Genomic DNA, 18,822 nt, shown 5'->3' with positions numbered 1-18,822 from the left:
GCGCGCGCGCCGCGGCGAACCTGGCTTCGAGTGGGCGTCGCGGCTGGAAATAGCTGAAGCCGGCGGCGGCGGGGAGCATGGCCGCCCGCGGCCTCGGGGACGCCTGAGCCGCCCAGGTAGGGGCGCTGTCGCCGTGACCTGCCACGGACCGCGATCGCGACGCGGCGGGGAGGCGGAGAGGGGGCGACAGGGGCCTGGGCCGTCTGGACGGAACCGGGGCTCCCAGCCCACCCGGGCCGGAGCCCCACGGGGAGCGGCTGCTTGCCTTACCTTCTCCGGCAGCGGGATCTTCATTAGGAGAGAGGGTCGTTCAGGAGTGGAGCCCGGGGGTCTTCAGGCCTGCGGAGCAAGGGACATGGTGGAGACTGTATCTCTGGGCGTCTTCTGACCCAGCCCTTGCAAACCTCCCTCCTTCAGCACTGCACGTCAGATCTTCCCCCACCGGCCCTGATCCTAAACCCTTGCTCCTGATAGCCTGTGAATTGGTGATCGCCCCCTCTCCCCAGGAAGAGCTGGCCCTGGCTGAGAGGGTGGGACGGGGCCACAGAGGCCAAAATGGCCTCTCAGGCTGGACACTCGAGAGTCCCTTGGGCAGGAGGCAGGGAAGGGAGCGGGAGGGCTCCGTGCCCTTAGCCACCCGCCCTGACAGGAAGGACCATAGATCCCTGTGACGAGGGAGAGGGTTGGGGTCCTAATGCCTGCCTTTGAGGCGGGCGCTTCCCGTCTGTGAACCCCAAAGGCCGCAGCCCACCTACTAAGCCTTGGGGGCTGGCTCCAAGCCCGCATTCCCGCAGGGCCTGTTGATTCCCACAGCAACAAAGGTGGTGACTCTGCCCTTCCAAGGCCAGGGGCTGCCGGCCCCTCCTTTCCCCTTCTCTTCCGGCCAGCCCTGGCCGGAGCCTCCGCCCCTCCCTGCCACACACTCCACCGCGGCTTTGGCTCAGAATTCTCACCTGAGAGGTGAGTTTTGATCAGAAGAACACAGCTTACCTGTTGTGCACATAGAGTAGGTCTTCTTCCATTAACTTGCATTTGGCAAATATTTTTCCCAAACTCATTCTTCTCCTTTATTACTACACCCCACTCACTCCCGTGCCAACCTGATCGCTGAGAGTGCGGGGCAGGCACAGGTCACAGCGCTCCATCCCCTGGCACTGGGGAGGCTGGCCTGCCATGTGTCTGGGCCCAGCTGCGGTGACCTTCCTGCTCATTCCCTGGACAAGTCCAAAGCCACCTCAGTTCCCAGCCCAGCTCCCTACACCTGTGCTTAGAGCCCATGGCAGATGAGACCCAGATTCGAGCTGGCAAGGGCCCCAGGAGTGTGCACAGGCACCCAAATGACAACTGTGAGTGTACGAGTGTGTGTGTGTGTGCGCGCGCGCGCATGCACTAGCAGTGGGGGTGGAGTGGCGGAGCAGAAACCCAGCAGCTGGGCAGCTCCCTATTCCCGTAAACAAGGACATGTGACCCTCCCACCTCCTTGCGTGGCAGAGCCAAAGAAATCAGCAGGAGGAGTTGCCCCTGCATGGAGAGAGCAATCCTGGAGGACCCCACTGGACCAGCCCGGACCCCTCTGCCCCAAGCACCTTCTCCCCCGGGCCCAGCCCAGGGGGCAGGAAGAGGAGCAGCCATAGGACTCACTGGCTTATGTTTCGCACCCCTTCTTCTTCCAACAGCAGCTCACCTGGTGCCCAACCCCGTCGTCCCCGCAGCCACCCGGCAGCTGCCCCGGCTCCTCCTGCTCTACAATGTGCCCCGGGAACTGGCTGTGGGCCTCCATGACGTTCATGGCCCGCTTCTCCAGGAGTAGCTCAAGGTCCCCTGTTCGCACCAGAGGGAGCCTGGAGGACATGCCACCCGTGCAGCATCCCTTCCTCAACGTCTTTGAGCTGGAGCGGCTCCTGTACACAGGCAAGACAGCCTGTAACCACGCTGACGAGGTCTGGCCAGGCCTCTACCTTGGAGACCAGTAGGTACCCACTAGACTGGGATTGTGGCTCTGTGTGTGTGTGTGTGTTTGTGTGTGAAGAAGGATGGCAGACAGATGCTGAGCATTGAAGGGAGGGGCGCATGGGCAGAGAGGAGAGGCCGGGCTTTGGGGGAGTTTGGAGAGGATTATTGAAATGCTCAACTCTGGACAGAAAAACTCTGTTCAAGGAATAATATTACCCATGTAGCAAATGCTGAGCATTGAGGGCCAGCACTACCTCGCGGCCAGGCACAGTAGGTGACTTCTCTGACCTTCCAGCTGGTGTGCTGTGGCTTTAAGAAAAGGCAGTCACTGGGAGATGAAAGACCAGGTGGGCAGCTGCAGGGGCTTCTCTGGTGACCATGCACCCCGCAGAGTCCGCAGAGTGCAAAGCTGGGGTCCAGGGAGAGAGGGCCTCAAAGGAAGCGTAATCCAACTTCTCCCCCAAGGGCTTTACTGTGCACAAGGAGTGTGTCACATGCATTTTCCCTCTTGAGCTCCCTAGCATCCTGGCAAGGCAGGCACCATTGTCCCTGGTCACAGCTACAGAAGCTGAAGCTCTGAGGCATTGTGACCGGCCCAAGGTCATGCAGGTTGTAAGCAGCAGACCCAGCACTCCCGGAAGGTCAAGTTTAGTGCTCTTCTCCTGCGGCAGACAGAGTGGGTGCTGACTACGACCACAGTGCTTGAGGGTGTCTGCCGGTGCGCTCAGGGGTGGGGGCTGGATGACATCAGGGTGACCTTATAGAACGGGTTGAAGGGAGCCATAGAAAAACTGGCAAAACAGAAGATGTCAAGGACAGTATAAAATAATAGGGGAACTAGGTGTGGGAAGAAGTATTGGAAACATAATCTCAAGATTCACAAGGCACTGAACACTTTTTTAATGTTTTACTCTTTTGTCGCTGTTACTAGGGAGGGAACCCACGCACTCTACTACTGAGCCCCATGCTCAGCCTTAGCAGGGATATGTTAACTATGGGCAGGTGCAGGCACCTCCTGCTCCCATGTCCGACCCCTGCCGCAGCCCCATAGATTCACATCGGACTACTCTCTCAGCTTGAACAGCAGCAACAGGAGAATCTCTCCAGAGGTGCTCCAGTCTCTCTTCAGCGAGATTCCTGAGACTGAACTGTGTTTCCCTGTGGCTTTAATCCTTTGATCCTAGTTCTGCCTTTATGGCTCTGCATTTAAGGAATTTAATACAACCTTGCTTCTTCAGAGTGCTCCTTCAACATTTTACCCTGGCCATTTTCACTCATACATTCAGTCTTCCCTCGTCCAGACAAAAGAGCCTCAGTTCTCTCCACCACCATTCATAGGAAAAGAGTCCAAATCATAAACGAAGTGCAGTGGCACACACCTGGACTCCCAGCACTCTGAGAAGATGAAGCAGGAGGATCACAGGCTCAAGCCCAGCCTGGGTAACTTAGACACTTAGTGAGACCTGGTCTCAAAATTTAAAACAGTAACAAAAGCCAGAGTGTAGCTCAGTGCAGAGGTCCCAGGTTCCATCCCCAGTACTACAAAACAAGAGAACAGAAAGCCCCAAGTCATCCTCCGCCTTCCTCCTTTGGGGTGCAGCAACAGCGCCTCAGCAAAGCCCTCCTCTCTCCACAGGGACATGGCCAACAACCGTCGGGAGCTGCGACGCCTGGGCATCACCCATGTCCTCAACGCCTCGCACAGCAGGTGGCGGGGCATACCCGAGGCCTATGAGGGGCTGGGGATCCGCTACCTGGGTGTGGAGGCCCACGACTCCCCAGCCTTTGACATGAGCATCCACTTCCAGACAGCTGCGGACTTCATCCACCGGGCGCTGAGCCAGCCAGGAGGTAGGAGGAAGAGGGTGGGGCTCAGAAGCCCGGGCTGAAAAGGGAGAGAGGACAGCGCTGTGGCAGGGTACTCCTTGTCTCTTGATCATTTTTATTTCAAGACCATACAAACAAGACAAGACTTCCAGGCATGGTAGCGCATGCCTATAATCCCAGAACTCAAGAGGCTGAGGCAAGAGGATGGCCTTGGTTTTGAGGCTAACCTGAACTACATAGCCAGACCCTGTCTCAAAAAAAGACAAGATTGGACATCATGAGAAGTGTTAAGAGTGGCAGCTGTACCCAGATGGTGAGATTATGGGTGCTGTGGTTTTTAAATTTTTTTAAATTATTTCAACACTTTCCAATTATTAAACATGATGAAAACTACTTTAGTCATCAGAAAAAAAGATACAGTTGGCCCTCTGTATTCTTGGGTTCTGAATTCAGGCACGCATCCAGCCTTAGATTGGAAAGATATGGAAAAAGAAGTCTGTACTGAGCTTGTGCAGACGTTTTATTTCTTGCCATTGTTCCCTGGACAACACAGGACAACAACCGTCACGTAGCGCTTGTGAGCTTGTGTTGTGTCTGGTGTCATAACCTCGGGATGACAAAGTGTACAAGAGGTTGTGTGAATGTTAAGTGCAAATACAGCTCCATGGTACGGAAGGGACCTGAGCATCTGTGGGTTTTGGCATCTACGAAGGGTCTTGGAACCCACCCATCTTGAATACCAAGGGATGACTGTACATGTAAATAAAGAATACGGTCAGTGGCCAAGGGAAAGGCAAGATAGAAGGCTGAAGGAACCAGGTACAGTGGCACATGCCTGAGTCCCAGTTACTCAGGAGGCTGGAGTAGGAGGATCGCTTAAGCCCAGGGTTTCTGGACCACCCTGGACAACCTGTGGAGACCCCATTTCAAAACAACAAAAAATGAGCAAGGGGGTGAGGAAGACCAAAGAAAGCCCAGGCTCAACACAAGGTGTTTCCTGTCCATACACTTCAAGATGCCCTTCAAGATGCCCGCAGGGCCCCTGCCCTGTGCAAAGCTAGTTTGACTTTGGTGATCAGTCTCCTCCCCTCAGCCCTTTCCAGGCTTAGGTACCCTGAACTGCTGATGCCCTCTCCACCCCATTCTGCCGAGCTCCCCCCCCGCCCCCCGCTTTGTTGGGAATCCACATCTTTTGTCCCCCAGGCCTGGGGATTACCCAGCCAGGGCCTTGCCTATGCTAAGCTAAGGCCAACCCTGAACCACCACCAGCCCAGACCTGCATTCTTAACAACCCCCCCCACCCGCCTCCACCATGTGTCCACTTATCTCTGCTGACCTGTCTTCCTGTCCACCTGCCCGTGTCACCCTCGCCAGCCTCCTGCCACACACCACAGTCTCCCCCCATCTCCTGTGTCTCCCCTCGCAGGCAAGATCCTGGTGCACTGCGCCGTGGGAGTGAGCCGATCCGCCACGCTGGTGCTCGCCTACCTCATGCTGTACCACCGCTTCACCCTCGTGGAGGCCATCAAGAAAGTCAAGGACCACCGAGGCATCATCCCCAACCGGGGCTTCTTGAGGCAGCTCCTGGCCCTGGACCGCAGGCTGCGGCAGAGTCTGGAGGCCTGAGCGGAGGGGCCAGGAGGTCAGGCCAGGCCCAGGTGGATCCCTGGCTTCACCTGGAGACAAGAGGCCCAGCCGGCGGGGAGCAGAAAGCCCAAGGAGCCCGTCTTCTCCTGGGGCCAAGGCCCAGGCCACTGCTGCCCTCTGTGAGAGCGGTGAGAGGTGAAGGTGGGTGGTGTGGGGGACAGGTGCCCAGGGGTGTGACCAGGAAAGGAGGAGCCAGGCTGCAGGTAGAAGGATGTCCCCAGGTACACGCGGTCCCTTCCCCTCTTTGTGTGCAGGTGTTCTCCTCTTTCCCTTACAAAAACAAAAGGGCCGTCTCTGCCCTGTGCCCATGCAAGGAGTCCCAGATGCAGCCGCACAAATGTGTGGGGTTGCGCGCAGACCATAGCATAGAGACAGATGACCTGGGTGATGTGAAAAGCTGTAAAGCCAGAGGGAGATTCCCCGCAGACTTGCTACAGCAAGCATGGCACGAGCAGGTGTGTGCCGGCTGGCATGGCGCCCATGGGTGCTGCTGGTGGCCAAGAGAATCGCAGAGGTGCATGACTGGCAGGCGTTGTTGGTACTGGATCCAGGTATCTGGATGAAAAATAAAGACACTGGAAAAGAAGAAACCATTTGATGTCATTGACAGATTAAAAGAGTTCTAGACCTCTCTCTAGGGAACCCCAGCCTTGCTTGGCATAGGTGGTTCCTGACCTCCTGGTGTCAGCGATAAGTAAACCTCTGCCACCCGGCACACCTCCATCATCATCACCGTTCCTACGGAGCCTCCGGGAATCTTGAGCTGTTATTTCCAGCGAGTCCACAAGGGGGAAGAAGAGGACCAAAAACTTCATGTCTGCATCTGCGTGGGCATCCATCACCTAAACTTATAATAGACCTTTATTCACGAGTTCAAATGCTTCAGTAATTTTAGTTTTTAAAAACTAACCTAATTTCTCTGTCAAATCCACATCCAACTAGGCATGAACACATGCCTGTAAGCCTAGCTACTAGGGAGTCCGAGGCAGGAAAATTGCAAAGCTCAAGGCTAGTCTGGGCCACTTAGTGAGACTTTGTCTCAAAATAAGAAGGGCTGGGGATGTAGTTGAGTGGTAGAGCACTTGCCTAACATTGCTGTAGTTTTAGAAGTCCGCATTCTGATGGGATAACAGAAAATGAATCTTAAGTCAAGCCCAGCCCTAAATGCCCTCCATTTATGACTTCGTGTTGTTGCTGGTGCCAAAGTATCGAGGTGTTGGGAGGGGCAGTGTGATTGCTTTCTCTTTTAATCTTTGCTGATTTGCCTCAGAAGTTGGCAACACGATCGCTGTCAAGCTTAATCAAAACTAGACTTGGGTCTGGTGGTGCGGTTCAGTGGGGGAGTGCTCCTGGAGTCATCCCCAGTGCCAAGAAGAAAAGAGAACCCAGAAATCAGAAATAACTCACTCTCTCAGAAGGACTAACTGTAACTAGATCAGAACAGAAGACAGTAGATTGTCACCTCCTTTGTTTTATCCTAAAAAGTGTATTACTACAAGTGTATCTAAACAGTGACAACTATATTTGTGCAGTTCAAATGTGCCCAAATTGTTTTCATGATGAATAATTTGAGAGTTTAATTCTAACTTCTGGGAGGGAAATATGGCTCCTAAAGTATCCTTGACCAAAAAAAAATCCACATTATCTCTATACAGTAGATTATATATTTTTATTATTCAGCAAAGCCATATAATAGTCAGATCCAGGAACTCTTCTGTCTTTATAGGTACTCACTTAATCTTCATGAAAACCTTGTGTAATTGTTATTATTTAGGAACTGGGAAATCGAGGTTAACTAATTTGCCCAAAGACACACAAATAGGAAATGGAAGAGGAGAAATTTAAAGCAGGGTTCTCTGGCGCTGGAATCTGTGTTTAACCATCATTTTACTCTGCTTCCACCTCCATCATTGAAGAGTGCACACCGTGTGTGTGTGTGTGTGTGTGTGTGTGTGTGTGTGTGTGTGTATGGTGTGTCAGGTGTGGGAGGAAGAGGAACTGCCACAGAGCAATTCCCCCAAACCCTCAGACCCACCAGCTCACACTGCCTGGTTTGATTTTTCAATATCTGGAAATAAAGTGAACTGAGGATTTCTGTGTCTTTTCTAGAGCTTTCAACTTTTCTACAGGCACCTGCGTGTTTCAAAGGGAGCCAAAGGGAGCCCTTAGCCTGGTCATCACATGTGTAGATTCAGTCCCACCCTCCAAGCCAATGCAGGATGAGACCTGTCACAGGTGGGCCTTGCTTTCTCCTCCCAAAACTGAAATTCAGTGTCCAGATCCCCCCACTCCTGTTCTTGGGCAGTGGACCATTTGAACCCAGGCAAGGGACCAGGAAATTAAGGAAGAAATTGACCCTTAGTTGTAGCTTGTGCCTCTCACTGACTGCGGAACTGGGCTCTAAGTCAGTCTTGAGACTCTCCTCCCTCTCTGCCCCCAACCCCACCTCTGCAGTGTTGGCTCAAGCCCTAGAGCCTGGGCTGTCTCTGGGGAGGGGAGGAATGTGTGCCCCATCCTTCACCCCACACCCAATCCCAGCGGGGGAGTCCCCCGGGGAGTGGCAGCAGCAGCAGAGAGGAAAGTGCTGCTTCTGAGCACATCCCGGTGGAGCTGTAACCAGACAGGTGGCCAGGTCAGAATTACTCGGCTCCAGGGGGCACTCTGCTGCTGCACCCAAGCTCCTTACTAGTGACAGAGCCCTTAAAGGAAAGGAAACTTGGGGCTGGGGTGCGGCTCTGTGATAGGAGCTTGCCTAGCACGTATAAGGCCCCGGATTTCATTCTCTACAGCAGAACAAGAAGAAGGAGGAGAACAGGAAGGAGGAGGAGGAAGGAGGAGAAGGAGAAGAAGAGGGAGAAGAGGTAAAAGAGGAAGAAGAAGGAGGGGGAGAAGGAGAGGAAGAAGGGGAGGAGGAGGAAGAAGGGATGGAGGAGGAAGGGGAAAAGTAGGAGGGAAGGAAACTAAAATAGAAGAATTGCAGAGGTAATAGGGAAGATGAACCTTGTTTGCCAAGGAGGATTGCTGCCCTCAGAACATTTGGAGAGGGTAGGAGGCAAAACATCCAAAAGTTTCAGAGTACTGTTCAGAGCCCAACCCCTGGAATCTGTGACTACGCCACCTTTCCTGATGTATGGATCTGTTTCCTGTTGCTATAACAAAGTACCTGATACTGGTACTTATAAAGAAAAGAGGTTTGATCTGCTCACAGCCTGGGAGGCTGAACTGCCAAGATCAGATGGCCCAAGCAGCTTGGCCTCCACTGGGGGCCGGCTGTCCATGTCTCACACAGTGGACTGTGTAATGGCAGGAGGGCAAGTGGTGCACAGAGAGCCATGGGGAAGTAGGGGGCCAGAGGGAGGTGCAGAGGTCAGGCTTGCACTCACTAACAACTCAATCTCAAGGACACTAAGCAGGGTCCCAGGAGAGCAACCTGAATCCCTGTCCAGCTCACACTGCCTTCTTGTCCCCTCATAAAGCCCCACCAGCTTGGAGGACAGACCCCATCCAACCAGGCTGCTTGCACTGGAGAGATCAACTCTTAGGTGTCTGAGTGGGCCCAGAACATGAGGCCTTGAAAGGGCAGAGCCTTTTCTGTGGTGACAGACTTAGTGTGAGAACAGCTAGACGGGCTGCTGACTACCAAGGACGGGTCCAGGTGTGAAGGGATGCAGGTGGCTTCCAGAAGACAGGAAAGGCAAGAACAGGGTTCTCTCCTGAAACCTCAGTAGAGAGGGCCAGCCCGAGAACAGTGCCCTGTGCAAGATCTCTCCCAAACTTCCAACCCACCCAGCTGTGGAGCACTAACTGCATGTTGTTTAAGCCACGAATAACTGTTAGGGCAGCCAGAGGAAACAGCTAATTCAGGTCCCTTGCCTAAGACCTGTCTGCGTGGAAATCCAGGCACTGGCTAGAAATGACAGGTCTGATCGCTAACAGGGCCTGAAAATGGAGACCTGGTAATGCAGAAGTACACGGAGAAGGGCCCCAGCCTGTGTCCCCCGCAGCCTGGATCCAAACCAACCTACCGCAGGTTTTTGTCAGTGTGCCAGAATGCTACAAATGGAAAGCTGTCTACCAAATCTGTGCTTCCAGGGTCTCCCATCAAGTCAAAAGAGGCCCGGGCATGACGGCCTCCTATACTGTGGAGGCTGAGATAGGAAGATCATGACTTCAAGGCCATCCTGAGCTCCACAGCAAGTTCAAGGCTGGCCTGGACTTACATAGTAAGACTTTGTCTAAAAGAGCAAACAAATAAAAATGCTGAAAGAGACGATGAGCTCACTTCTGCACAGAACCATGTGAACCAGAGGCTGTCCCCATTAGAGGAGTTCAATGTCCACTCTCCAAACCAATGCTATCCTTCTCCAAGATGTTGGTTTTTGTTTTTAGTTTTAGAGATAGAACCCAGAGCTCTCACACTGAGCTACACTCTCAGTTATTGTTGTTGTTGTTGTTGTTGTTGTTAATTTTTGAAGTAGGGTCTCACTAAATCACTAAGTTGCCTGAGCTGTGTTTGAACTTGCTGTGCTCCACTGTCAGCCTCCCTGGCCTGGCCTCACCAGGCCAGGCTTCTTCATATTTTCATACCCAAGACTTGCTTCAGTCTTTAAGACCACTTGCCCACAGACCTGCTGTAAATCAGCTCCACTGCTATGTCCTGATGCCTTATCCAGACATATAAGCCATTCCTTATCCTGAGACGCCCCGCCTAGCTCTCTTCCCTGACTTTCTCCCACGGCGCCACAGCCCCAGCCATTTTGGGAATGCTCTTAGTCTGTGGGCAATGGGTGCCTTAAGTCTCCAGCCAAATTCCCATGTGGCCTCTGGAGCCAGCCGGAAGGTGGCTGACATGGTGAGTCTCTCAGGAAGGAAGTGGGAAGCAAATGGAAAGGGCCAAGCCGGGCTCTGGGAAGCAGGGAGGAACATGATGTCTCAGCTCCTGCGCCAGCTTCTGCTGTCTGCACAGTAAAAGAGAGAACCTCCACCTTCCGCCTCGGTAACTTTCCCTGGCAGAGCTTATGTTTTCAGAGCCTCAGAGATTACGTCAGGCCCCTCCCCTCTGACCCTGGGGTTTGTTCACAAACTGGGTTAAGACTGGGCAAGTCCAGATTCTCAGTTATAATCTTGACAGAGCTGGCACTCCTAATCCCAGTTGAGACCAACAACCAATAGCAGCCTTGGCAAGGACATGGCCAGAGAGTTGGTAAAAACATTAACCTGACATGGAGACAGGTTGGGCTCCAGGAGTGTCCAAGTCCGTGGTGGCCACTCGACATTCCAGCCCAGCCCCGCCTCACTTTGGCCCCTGCTCCAAAGAGGGAGCCTCCTTTGCCTCAGGAGAGAGGACAGATGCCCCAACATTCGTTACATGAGGGGAGAAGAAACTGCAGTGAGGCTGAGCATCACAGGCCAGGTTCGCTCCATTTTCCTCTGCAGTACCTGCTGGCTACAGAGCTGCCACTGCCAAGCATGAGGCTGGGATCCAGCCCAGCTTATTCACACAGGTGAATGAGCAAAACCTCAGAAATGCCACAGCTTAAAGGGACCCGGGAGAATGTCTTTTCTGTGGTTTTGTTTTTTTTGTTTTTTTTTTTTTGATGTTGGTGTTGGTGTTCCTTTCTTTTTCTTTTTTTAAACTTGTACTGAGGACAATTACCTTCATCAAAAATACTACCAAAATTTTGGCAAATATTTCAAAACAAATTTGTGAGTGTGATGCTTCCCTTTTGAACTGATTGCACTTTGAGAAGATAGTACAATAAGACGACAGTTTTGAATCAACATTAGTTCAAAACCCTTGTATTTTCCATCACATGACTTGTGTTCCCACTTGATAAAAACAAGTGAATTTGAATCAATATCCGCAAAGAAGCTCCATGAAATGGAAGTTTATACTATTAGATGATCACTGTATGTTACAATTTAATATACCTGTTCTTATTTGTATTCTTAGCATATAGGTGATTTTTTTTTTTTTTTTTTTTTTTTTGGTTTTTTTTTTTTTTTTTTTTTTTTTTTTTTTGGCAGTGCAGTGCCGAGGATCAAACCCCCAACCCTGAGCCCTAGTATTTCAAATAGCTTTCACTGGGTCCACTGATGTGAAAGGAAGACAGAAAGAAACCTTTCAGTAATTCATATATCAACTCTATTTTTATTTTATACACAAGCAGCTTTTCACCTTTGGTGCTCGGGATGGAATCCAGGGTCACATGCGTGCTAACTAAGTACATGCTCTACTGCTGAGGTACATCTTCAGCCTGCAGTTTGTTTTAAAAGATTACTACATAAAAAGATTATGCTAAAAAAAATAGTTTGAGAGCAGGTGTGCTGACACATGCCTGTAATCCCAGCTGTCTAGAAGGGGAAGCAAGATCACCAGTTTGAGCCTAGCTTGGGTAACTTTGCAATTTAGTGAAAATACAAAGTAAAATATCAAAATAAGGAGTAAAAAAGAAGAAAGGCTGGGAAAGTGGCTCAGTGGGAAAGCCCTGGATGCAACCCCTCGTGCTGACACAGATATTATCTTACTAGGTATGTGTACATAATAAAGTAGTGATTGCTGGTTTTCTTTCTCTCTGTTATGGTTTATATCTAGGTGCCCCCCCCAAGCCTCATGCACTCATAGGTGGGGCTTTGGGGAGGTGACTGGCCCATGGGGTGTGATATGTATGAGTGGCTTAGTCCACGGATGAGTTTATAGCTAAATATGATTTGGGAGATAAAGCCTGTTTGGAGGAGCTGAGTCACTGAGGGCCAGGCCTGAAAGGGTGTATCTCCCTCCCTTGGTCTCCCTCTGCTTCTTGCTGCTGTGCCATGAGCTATGTCTCCTCTGCCCTGCCCCTCTGCCAGGCTGCCCTGCCCTGGAGCCAGCCAACTGTAGACTGAAACCTCTACAAACTGTAAGCCAAAATAAACCTTTCCTCCTTTAAATTATGAGTGTCAGGTATTGTATCCCAATAATGAGAAAGTAATTAAATCCCTTTCTTTCTCTGTCTCTCTCTCTCTTTCTCTCTTGCACTGGGAACTGAACCCAGGGCCTTCACACTGAGCTACACCCTCATCTTTTTTTTACTTTTAGTTTGCCTGTTTGTTTGTTTAATTTTGAGACAGGGTCTCAGAAAATCGCTAAGTTGCCCAGGCTGGGCTAGAACTCGCCATCCTCCTGCTTCAGACACACAGGTTGCTGTGACTACAGTACATATCACTACACCCGGCTTCCAATCCTTCACCTTATAAATGAGAACACTGAGCCAGAGAGAGGTGAGTTGGTGGGAGGCACAGAAATAGGTACCACACCAGGACTCAAGTAGGGAGAGATCCTGGGCCTCCACTTGAGGCCATCTGCACTCCTCCTTCTATTCATCAGCTGCCCTGAGCTTTAACCCAACGTGTTACTGTTCAGCCAGAGAGGACAAACCATAGGCACTGCGGAGAAATGTGACCCAGGAACTAAGTTCTTACCAGCGGAAAGCGATCAGAAAGACTGGTCTGTTGCTTACAAGCAAAAGGCTATCTCTTCCTTCTTTCGTACCCTTCCTTTGAGATGGAACATAAGATAAATGAACAAGCCAGCTCTTAGGGGATGAAAAAAGGAAATGTCTTAGGACACACCCAAGGAGCGAAAGAACCTGGGTGCCCAGATGGCTTCACAAAGCAGAACTCCGTCCACTTCCTGCACCTTCCAGAGCCTGTGCAGTGTTTGTGGTGGAAAATAAACCACCTCATTGTTTGAGCACTCAGTATTTTTGTCTCTTTGTTATAGTGGCTATACTATTTATCTATTGCTACATAACGAATTACTTCAAAACTCAGTGCCTTAAAACAACAAGTATCTATTATCATCTCATCATTTTGTAGGTCAGGACCTCAAAAGCAATGTAACCCCACTTCTGTCTCTGGGTCTCTGGTGAGATTGTGGCCAGCTCAGGGCAGGGCCTGCCATCATCCAAAAGCTTGGCCAGAGCAGGGAGCTAGAATATGCACTCCCAGGTTCAGTCCTGCAGCTGGTACCAGTGCCCTCTGTTCCCACCCTGTGGCTTCTCCACACACTGGTAGGCCAGTAGCTATGGGCATGGTACATGCTGGCCTCCCCCAGATCCGATGACCTAAGAAGAAGAGTGATCGAGACAGGAAACGGAAGTGCATTTTCATGATCCAGTTTTCAAAGTCCAGTTTTCACTGTCACTTCTGCTTTATTCTGTTTGTTACAAGAATAATCAAGTCCAGCTCAAACTCAACCAGCTGGGAACCAGGCTCCACTTCTTAAAGGGAGGCAGATCAGAGTTGTTTTTATTTTTGCCTTTCACACACATTCTATTTGCCCCGCCTGGTTTCAAATATGTGGGCTCATGCAGTCCTCCTGCTTCAGCCTCCCAAGTAGGCTGAGACTACAGGTGAGTAGCGTCATTCCCAGCTAAGAATCTTTGAACATATTTTCCAAACCTTTTCACTGTTCTAACCTGCATCCTAATTAATACACTGTACTGACTCCTGGTCCCAGTCATCTTCTGAGCCACAGTGCTTCATGACATAGTTCAAGGACAGAAGTAACTGACACAGCTGGGGGATGTTTGTGTTTCACACACGTCAAGCATTTTTCAAACATTTTTCAAACATAAATTCAACTCCTGGACTTTACACGTAAGGGAGCTGAGGCTCGACTACCTCACACCATGCCAAGCTGAAGACCCTTCCTCAACCACTGGGCTAGTGTTGAGGACACAGCATGCTTTGTGCAAAGAAGCCAAGTTTGGTTGGAATGCTGATGCCAACTCTTGGGTTATACGATTTGTGCTAAGATCTATCCTTCCTGGGCTTCAGATGTACCTTATAAGAAATTTTTTTAAAAACCAATAATCCCTGAAGGGCTGTAATGAGGAATAAAGGAATCTATGCAAAGCACTGAGCTCTGGGCTTGGCACACAGTGTGTGTGGGGGTAAAGGGTCTTCTCCTCTCCTTCACTCTATTCTTGTTTTTTGGTACCAGGAATCAAACTCGTGATTCCTTGGTGCCAGGCAAGTACTTGTGCTGCTGAGCTATATCCCGACCCTACTCAGTTCTTAAGACTCCACCCCTAGAACATGGATCAGCTCAGGCCTGTAGTATTTGTTTCATTCTAGAAAGTTAAAAACACCGAAAGACTACGCAGAAGTCTCAGCAACCAGGTTAGCCAGAACCTATACCTTCTGTTTCCTCTCAGCCTTCCTGGATCCTTAGGAGAAACATGAGGGTTTGCTTGAAGAGGTACTTAGGGAAGGCCCCTGGTACCCTAATGGAACTGGCCAGCCTCAAGAGAGAAAGGAGTTTCCTTCTCAGTCACACCCATGGCTCTGTCTCCTACTGGACTTCCCCTGTGGGTCTGACCCCTGTGAAAGGGGTGGGGAAACTGCTGTCCCACATGTCAGGGTAGCCACACAACAGGACTAGGGGCATTGCTGCACAGGCCGTGATCATCTGTTGCCCAGAGTTCTATCGATGCCCTGAAAGTGTCTAAGTATGGAGACCACCAGAATATCTGGACAGAGGAGGGCCAGACCTTTTAAGAATAAAAATAGTGAAGGGGTTTGGAGGTGCATCTCAGTGGTACAGCCTGTGCTTAACATGAACAGCACAAATGAAGAAAGGAAGGGAGGGAGGGGAAGGGGGCTCATTACCCCAATGTACAATGAGCAGCTCTCACCCTGTGCAAGAAGTTACATGCTCTTTGATGAAAACTCTTCTGACATGTTAAAAAGTGGGTGAAAATACTGTGACAATTTGTCTATTTTTGAAGCAGGACATGTTTGCTTAGGGATAATTAGCATTTTTTTTACCATCAACTGTGGAGAGCCTCAGCTTCCACACTTTACAGATGGATTTGGAGGCCCCTGGAAAAGTCCCTTCCTGAGAGGAATGGGTAACCGAAGCCCCCGTGCTCCTCCTCGGACTCAGTGTCTCTCCCCGAATTGTTTCTTTCACGTTTTCGAAGGCCTTAAAATGAGAGGTCTGTTGGGTGTGTGAGAGGATGTTGGAGGGGGATAGCAGCCACGAGGAGACGTTCATGCCCTCCTTACATTTGTCTGGAGGTTCAGAATTACTTTGACTGCTTTCTGTGGAAGATTTATAAACAGGACTCTGTACAAATGAAACTCTTCTTCAGCTTTCTCAAGTGGCTCTGAACATGTGATCCATTATTTTTACTTGTTTCAGTTTCTTTTTCAGCAACAACAACAAAAAAACCCCAAACTTGTCTTCCTGACTTCCTTGACAATGGGTATAGGAACCATCCTCTCACTGAAGGAGTTGAAGGTAACAATCAAAACAGGGTTAATGTGATACGAGAAATCAACTTGTGATACGAGAAATCAACTTGTCTTCAGTAGTATCCTTCCGTCTCAGTACTAAGACTGAACTATACTTTTCAAAGATGCCCAGAACTAAAACCCTGCCTCCAACCTACTGTCTCCCAAGCCAAGCCATCATCTGAGGCACTCTGGCCAGGAGGGATGAGGACGGACCGTTGGGAAGGGATACAGTGGTTTTTCCAAATGCTTTCTTTTTTAGTGCTCTGGGAGAGTTTACAGAATGCTTGAAATGTCAGGCATAAAATATAAATTATTACATAACATTCTGTCCAACAACAGTAGTTATGGTTCATGTAGTTGTGACCTGAAATGTCCGTCATCCTGACTGACCAGCTCTCCCTCAGGAAAAGTGCCACAATTCCTACCTTCGCAGTGTCTTCCTGCACAGGAGCTTTTTATCATCAAGGGGAGTGGGATGTGAAGATCTTCCACACTTCCTGTAAATGTTTCTTTCAGGGACTCTTCCTCTTCCACAGTTTGGCACTAGAGGCACTTAGCCGGAAAGCCTTAATATAACTAGGGTGAGTGTCACACCTCACCCTGAACCAGTGAATAGGAAGAACCAGGTAAGTAACCACGAGTCATGCTGTTTTTAATTTAATAGACTAAATTTTATCAGGATAGTTTCAGGTTCACACCATACTTGGGAGGAGGTTACAGGGAATTCCATCCATCTCTTGTTCCCACATGTGCTGACCTGTCCCTGCTATCGAGGTCCCCCATCCAAGTGGTGCATTTGTTACAACAAATGAATACGTCATTATCACTCAAGGCCATAGTGTGCATTAGACTTCCTCTTGATGTGGTACATTTCATGGGTTTAGAAAAATATATAACGATATGTTTCCATTATTGTAGTATCGTATGGAGTTTCACTGTTTTACAAATCCTCTGCGCTCTACCTATTCATGACTGGTATGAATAGCCCCTAGCAACCACTGACCTTCTTCCTGTCTTCATATTTTTGACTTTCCCAGAGTGTCATATTTTTGGAATCATATAGAACATTGTCTATACCGTTTTTAAACCTGTACACTCTCCTTAGAATGCAGCTGAAATTGCATGTTAGTATGCAGGCATACCCAAGCATAAGCTACAAAAACTTTTATTGAACTACAAAAGTGTTCCACACCCTTAAAATCTCTCCTAAGAGGAGGGCTCCTGAGGGCGTCACTCAGGAAATCACATGCCTGTCTTTAAAATGCTCTCACATACTACTTTGTTCACGCAGTGTTAAAATGGATATGGAGAGAGGACGGTGACAGCAGTGAGCCCCAGAAGTTGGCAAGTTTTTAGCTGAATCCTACAAAAGGTTTGTCAGACACAGAAGGAGAATGGACATTCCAAACAGAAGAAACAGCACACACAAAATTACAGTCAAGAAAGAATATACTATATACAAGGAACGAGGACAAGGGACAGCTTTGTGGCGGATGAATAGAGCGTGGGGCGAGAGAGGGCTGGGACGACTCGCGAAGGCTAGCCTGAAATGTTCTGAACGCCACATTTTATGCTACCAACACCAGAAGCCAGTAAAAGCCATTCGGCAAAGCAACTACGTGTTCAGACTTATGTTTTAGAAAGATAGCTCTGGCCAGGTGCAGTGGTGCGCATCTACAGTCCCAGCTACTCCGGAGGGTGAGGCAGGAGCAGGGAAGTTTTGAAGCCCATCCCGGGGAACAGCAAAATGTCTGGGAGAGGAGGCGCTCTGGGGAAACGATATATTAGAGAGAGTAATTATGTAGCAGAAATGATCTACTGGGAAGAAGCAGGCTTCTGTTCCTCTCAGTTACATGTGGATTTGGGAGGACAAGGTGTACCCACATGGAGATTTCTGGGCCCGCCTTTTAACTACTAAGTCAGAATCTCTTGGCTTGTGCCTGTGTATGTGCAAATGTTAACGTGCCTATCGTCAGAGAGAGTCTTTTCTCGAGTTGCCCAATTAAGAAATGAGTTAGATCTGTTCCTGATGCCCCACCAGACTAGCTCAAAAAGAAAAACAAGTAAGTCAAGCAATTGTTAAACTATACAGTAAGCTGTGTCTCCCTATTCATGGTTATGCAGATCTTGGGGGAGGGGGAGATAAAGTAAAGACGGGTGGACCACACCAAGCCATTCCTGTAAGGGCCTTGCGCCTGTGAAGGTTTGTGTATCCCTGGGAGTCCTGGAGCCAGTTCTCCACAGATGGGGGCGGGGTGGGGGTTACTGGTACCAGTTACTGGTATCATACGTACAGATCGAGACGCTTATTTGTTTGCTTGCTTATTGGTGTTCTCACCCCCGGAAGCCCCAGGAAAGCCGAAGCCTGCTGACTCTCACGACACTGTGGGGCTCCTGTGCCACCACGCTCGGCGTGCAATGGGCTTGGGGCGAGTACTTATTATTAGTAGTATTATTATTTTCATTGAGACTGGGTCTCGCTGTGTAATTAAAGCTGGCTTTGAACTCACTATGTAGCTCAGACTGGCCTCGAATTTGCAGAGATCCTCCTGCCTCAGCCTCCCTAGTGCTGGGATTTACAGACGTGCACCTCCACGCCCGGCTGAGTACTTTCTTTTAAAACAGAAAGTGGATAGATGGAAAACAGGCAGAAACCACACAGAAGAAAACTGGACAGAGAGCAGAGAGATTCAGTCTTTCAACTATTGTTCATTCAACACCTACGCGGGGCCACACTCAAGAGCCCGTCCTAGAGGCAATGACATCTCCAGTTTCCGGTGTCGATTTTGCTCCCCAGGACCGCAGAACTCAAGTCAAGTCATCTGCCTTAAACTTCTGCCTCAATTCCTCGTCCGTAAAACGAGGTGCGGGCCAGAAGGGACAACTCTGTTCATTCCTGCGCGTCCCCTCCAGCGGGGCCCATGCGCAGCTTCCCCAGGCCCGGCTCTTTCGGGGGCGACGGAAACGCTAACCGTGGCGGACCGGGGGCGGGGGACCAACGTGGCACGAATCGCTCCTCTGCCCTGGCACCCAGCCCCGGGGGCGTCGCTCCCCTAGCGCCCGGGTCTGCAGCGGCCGAGAAGGCGGGGCGGGGCTACGACTCGGGCGCGC

At 50.2% G+C, this 18,822-nt stretch overlaps 1 protein-coding gene across 1 annotated transcript; it reads left to right on the top strand.

Annotated features, from left to right (window-relative positions):
• Dusp26 (dual specificity phosphatase 26 (putative)) lies at window positions 1-6,017 on the top strand (the record flags this gene model as incomplete). The annotated part of the gene is given in 4 exon segments (XM_005398407.2): window positions 1-116; window positions 1,677-1,969; window positions 3,590-3,804; window positions 5,207-6,017. Coding segments are annotated over 3 exon segments (636 nt in total). The 3' UTR covers window positions 5,407-6,017.
• Between the last annotated feature and the right edge of the window lie 12,805 nt (window positions 6,018-18,822).

This window comes from Chinchilla lanigera, unplaced genomic scaffold (genome assembly GCF_000276665.1).
Source record: "Chinchilla lanigera isolate Chin_1 unplaced genomic scaffold, ChiLan1.0 scaffold00062, whole genome shotgun sequence".
Classification (NCBI taxonomy): Eukaryota; Metazoa; Chordata; class Mammalia; order Rodentia; family Chinchillidae; genus Chinchilla; species Chinchilla lanigera.
Note: the sequence above shows the minus strand (reverse complement) of the source record. Positions and strands in the feature narration are given on the sequence as shown.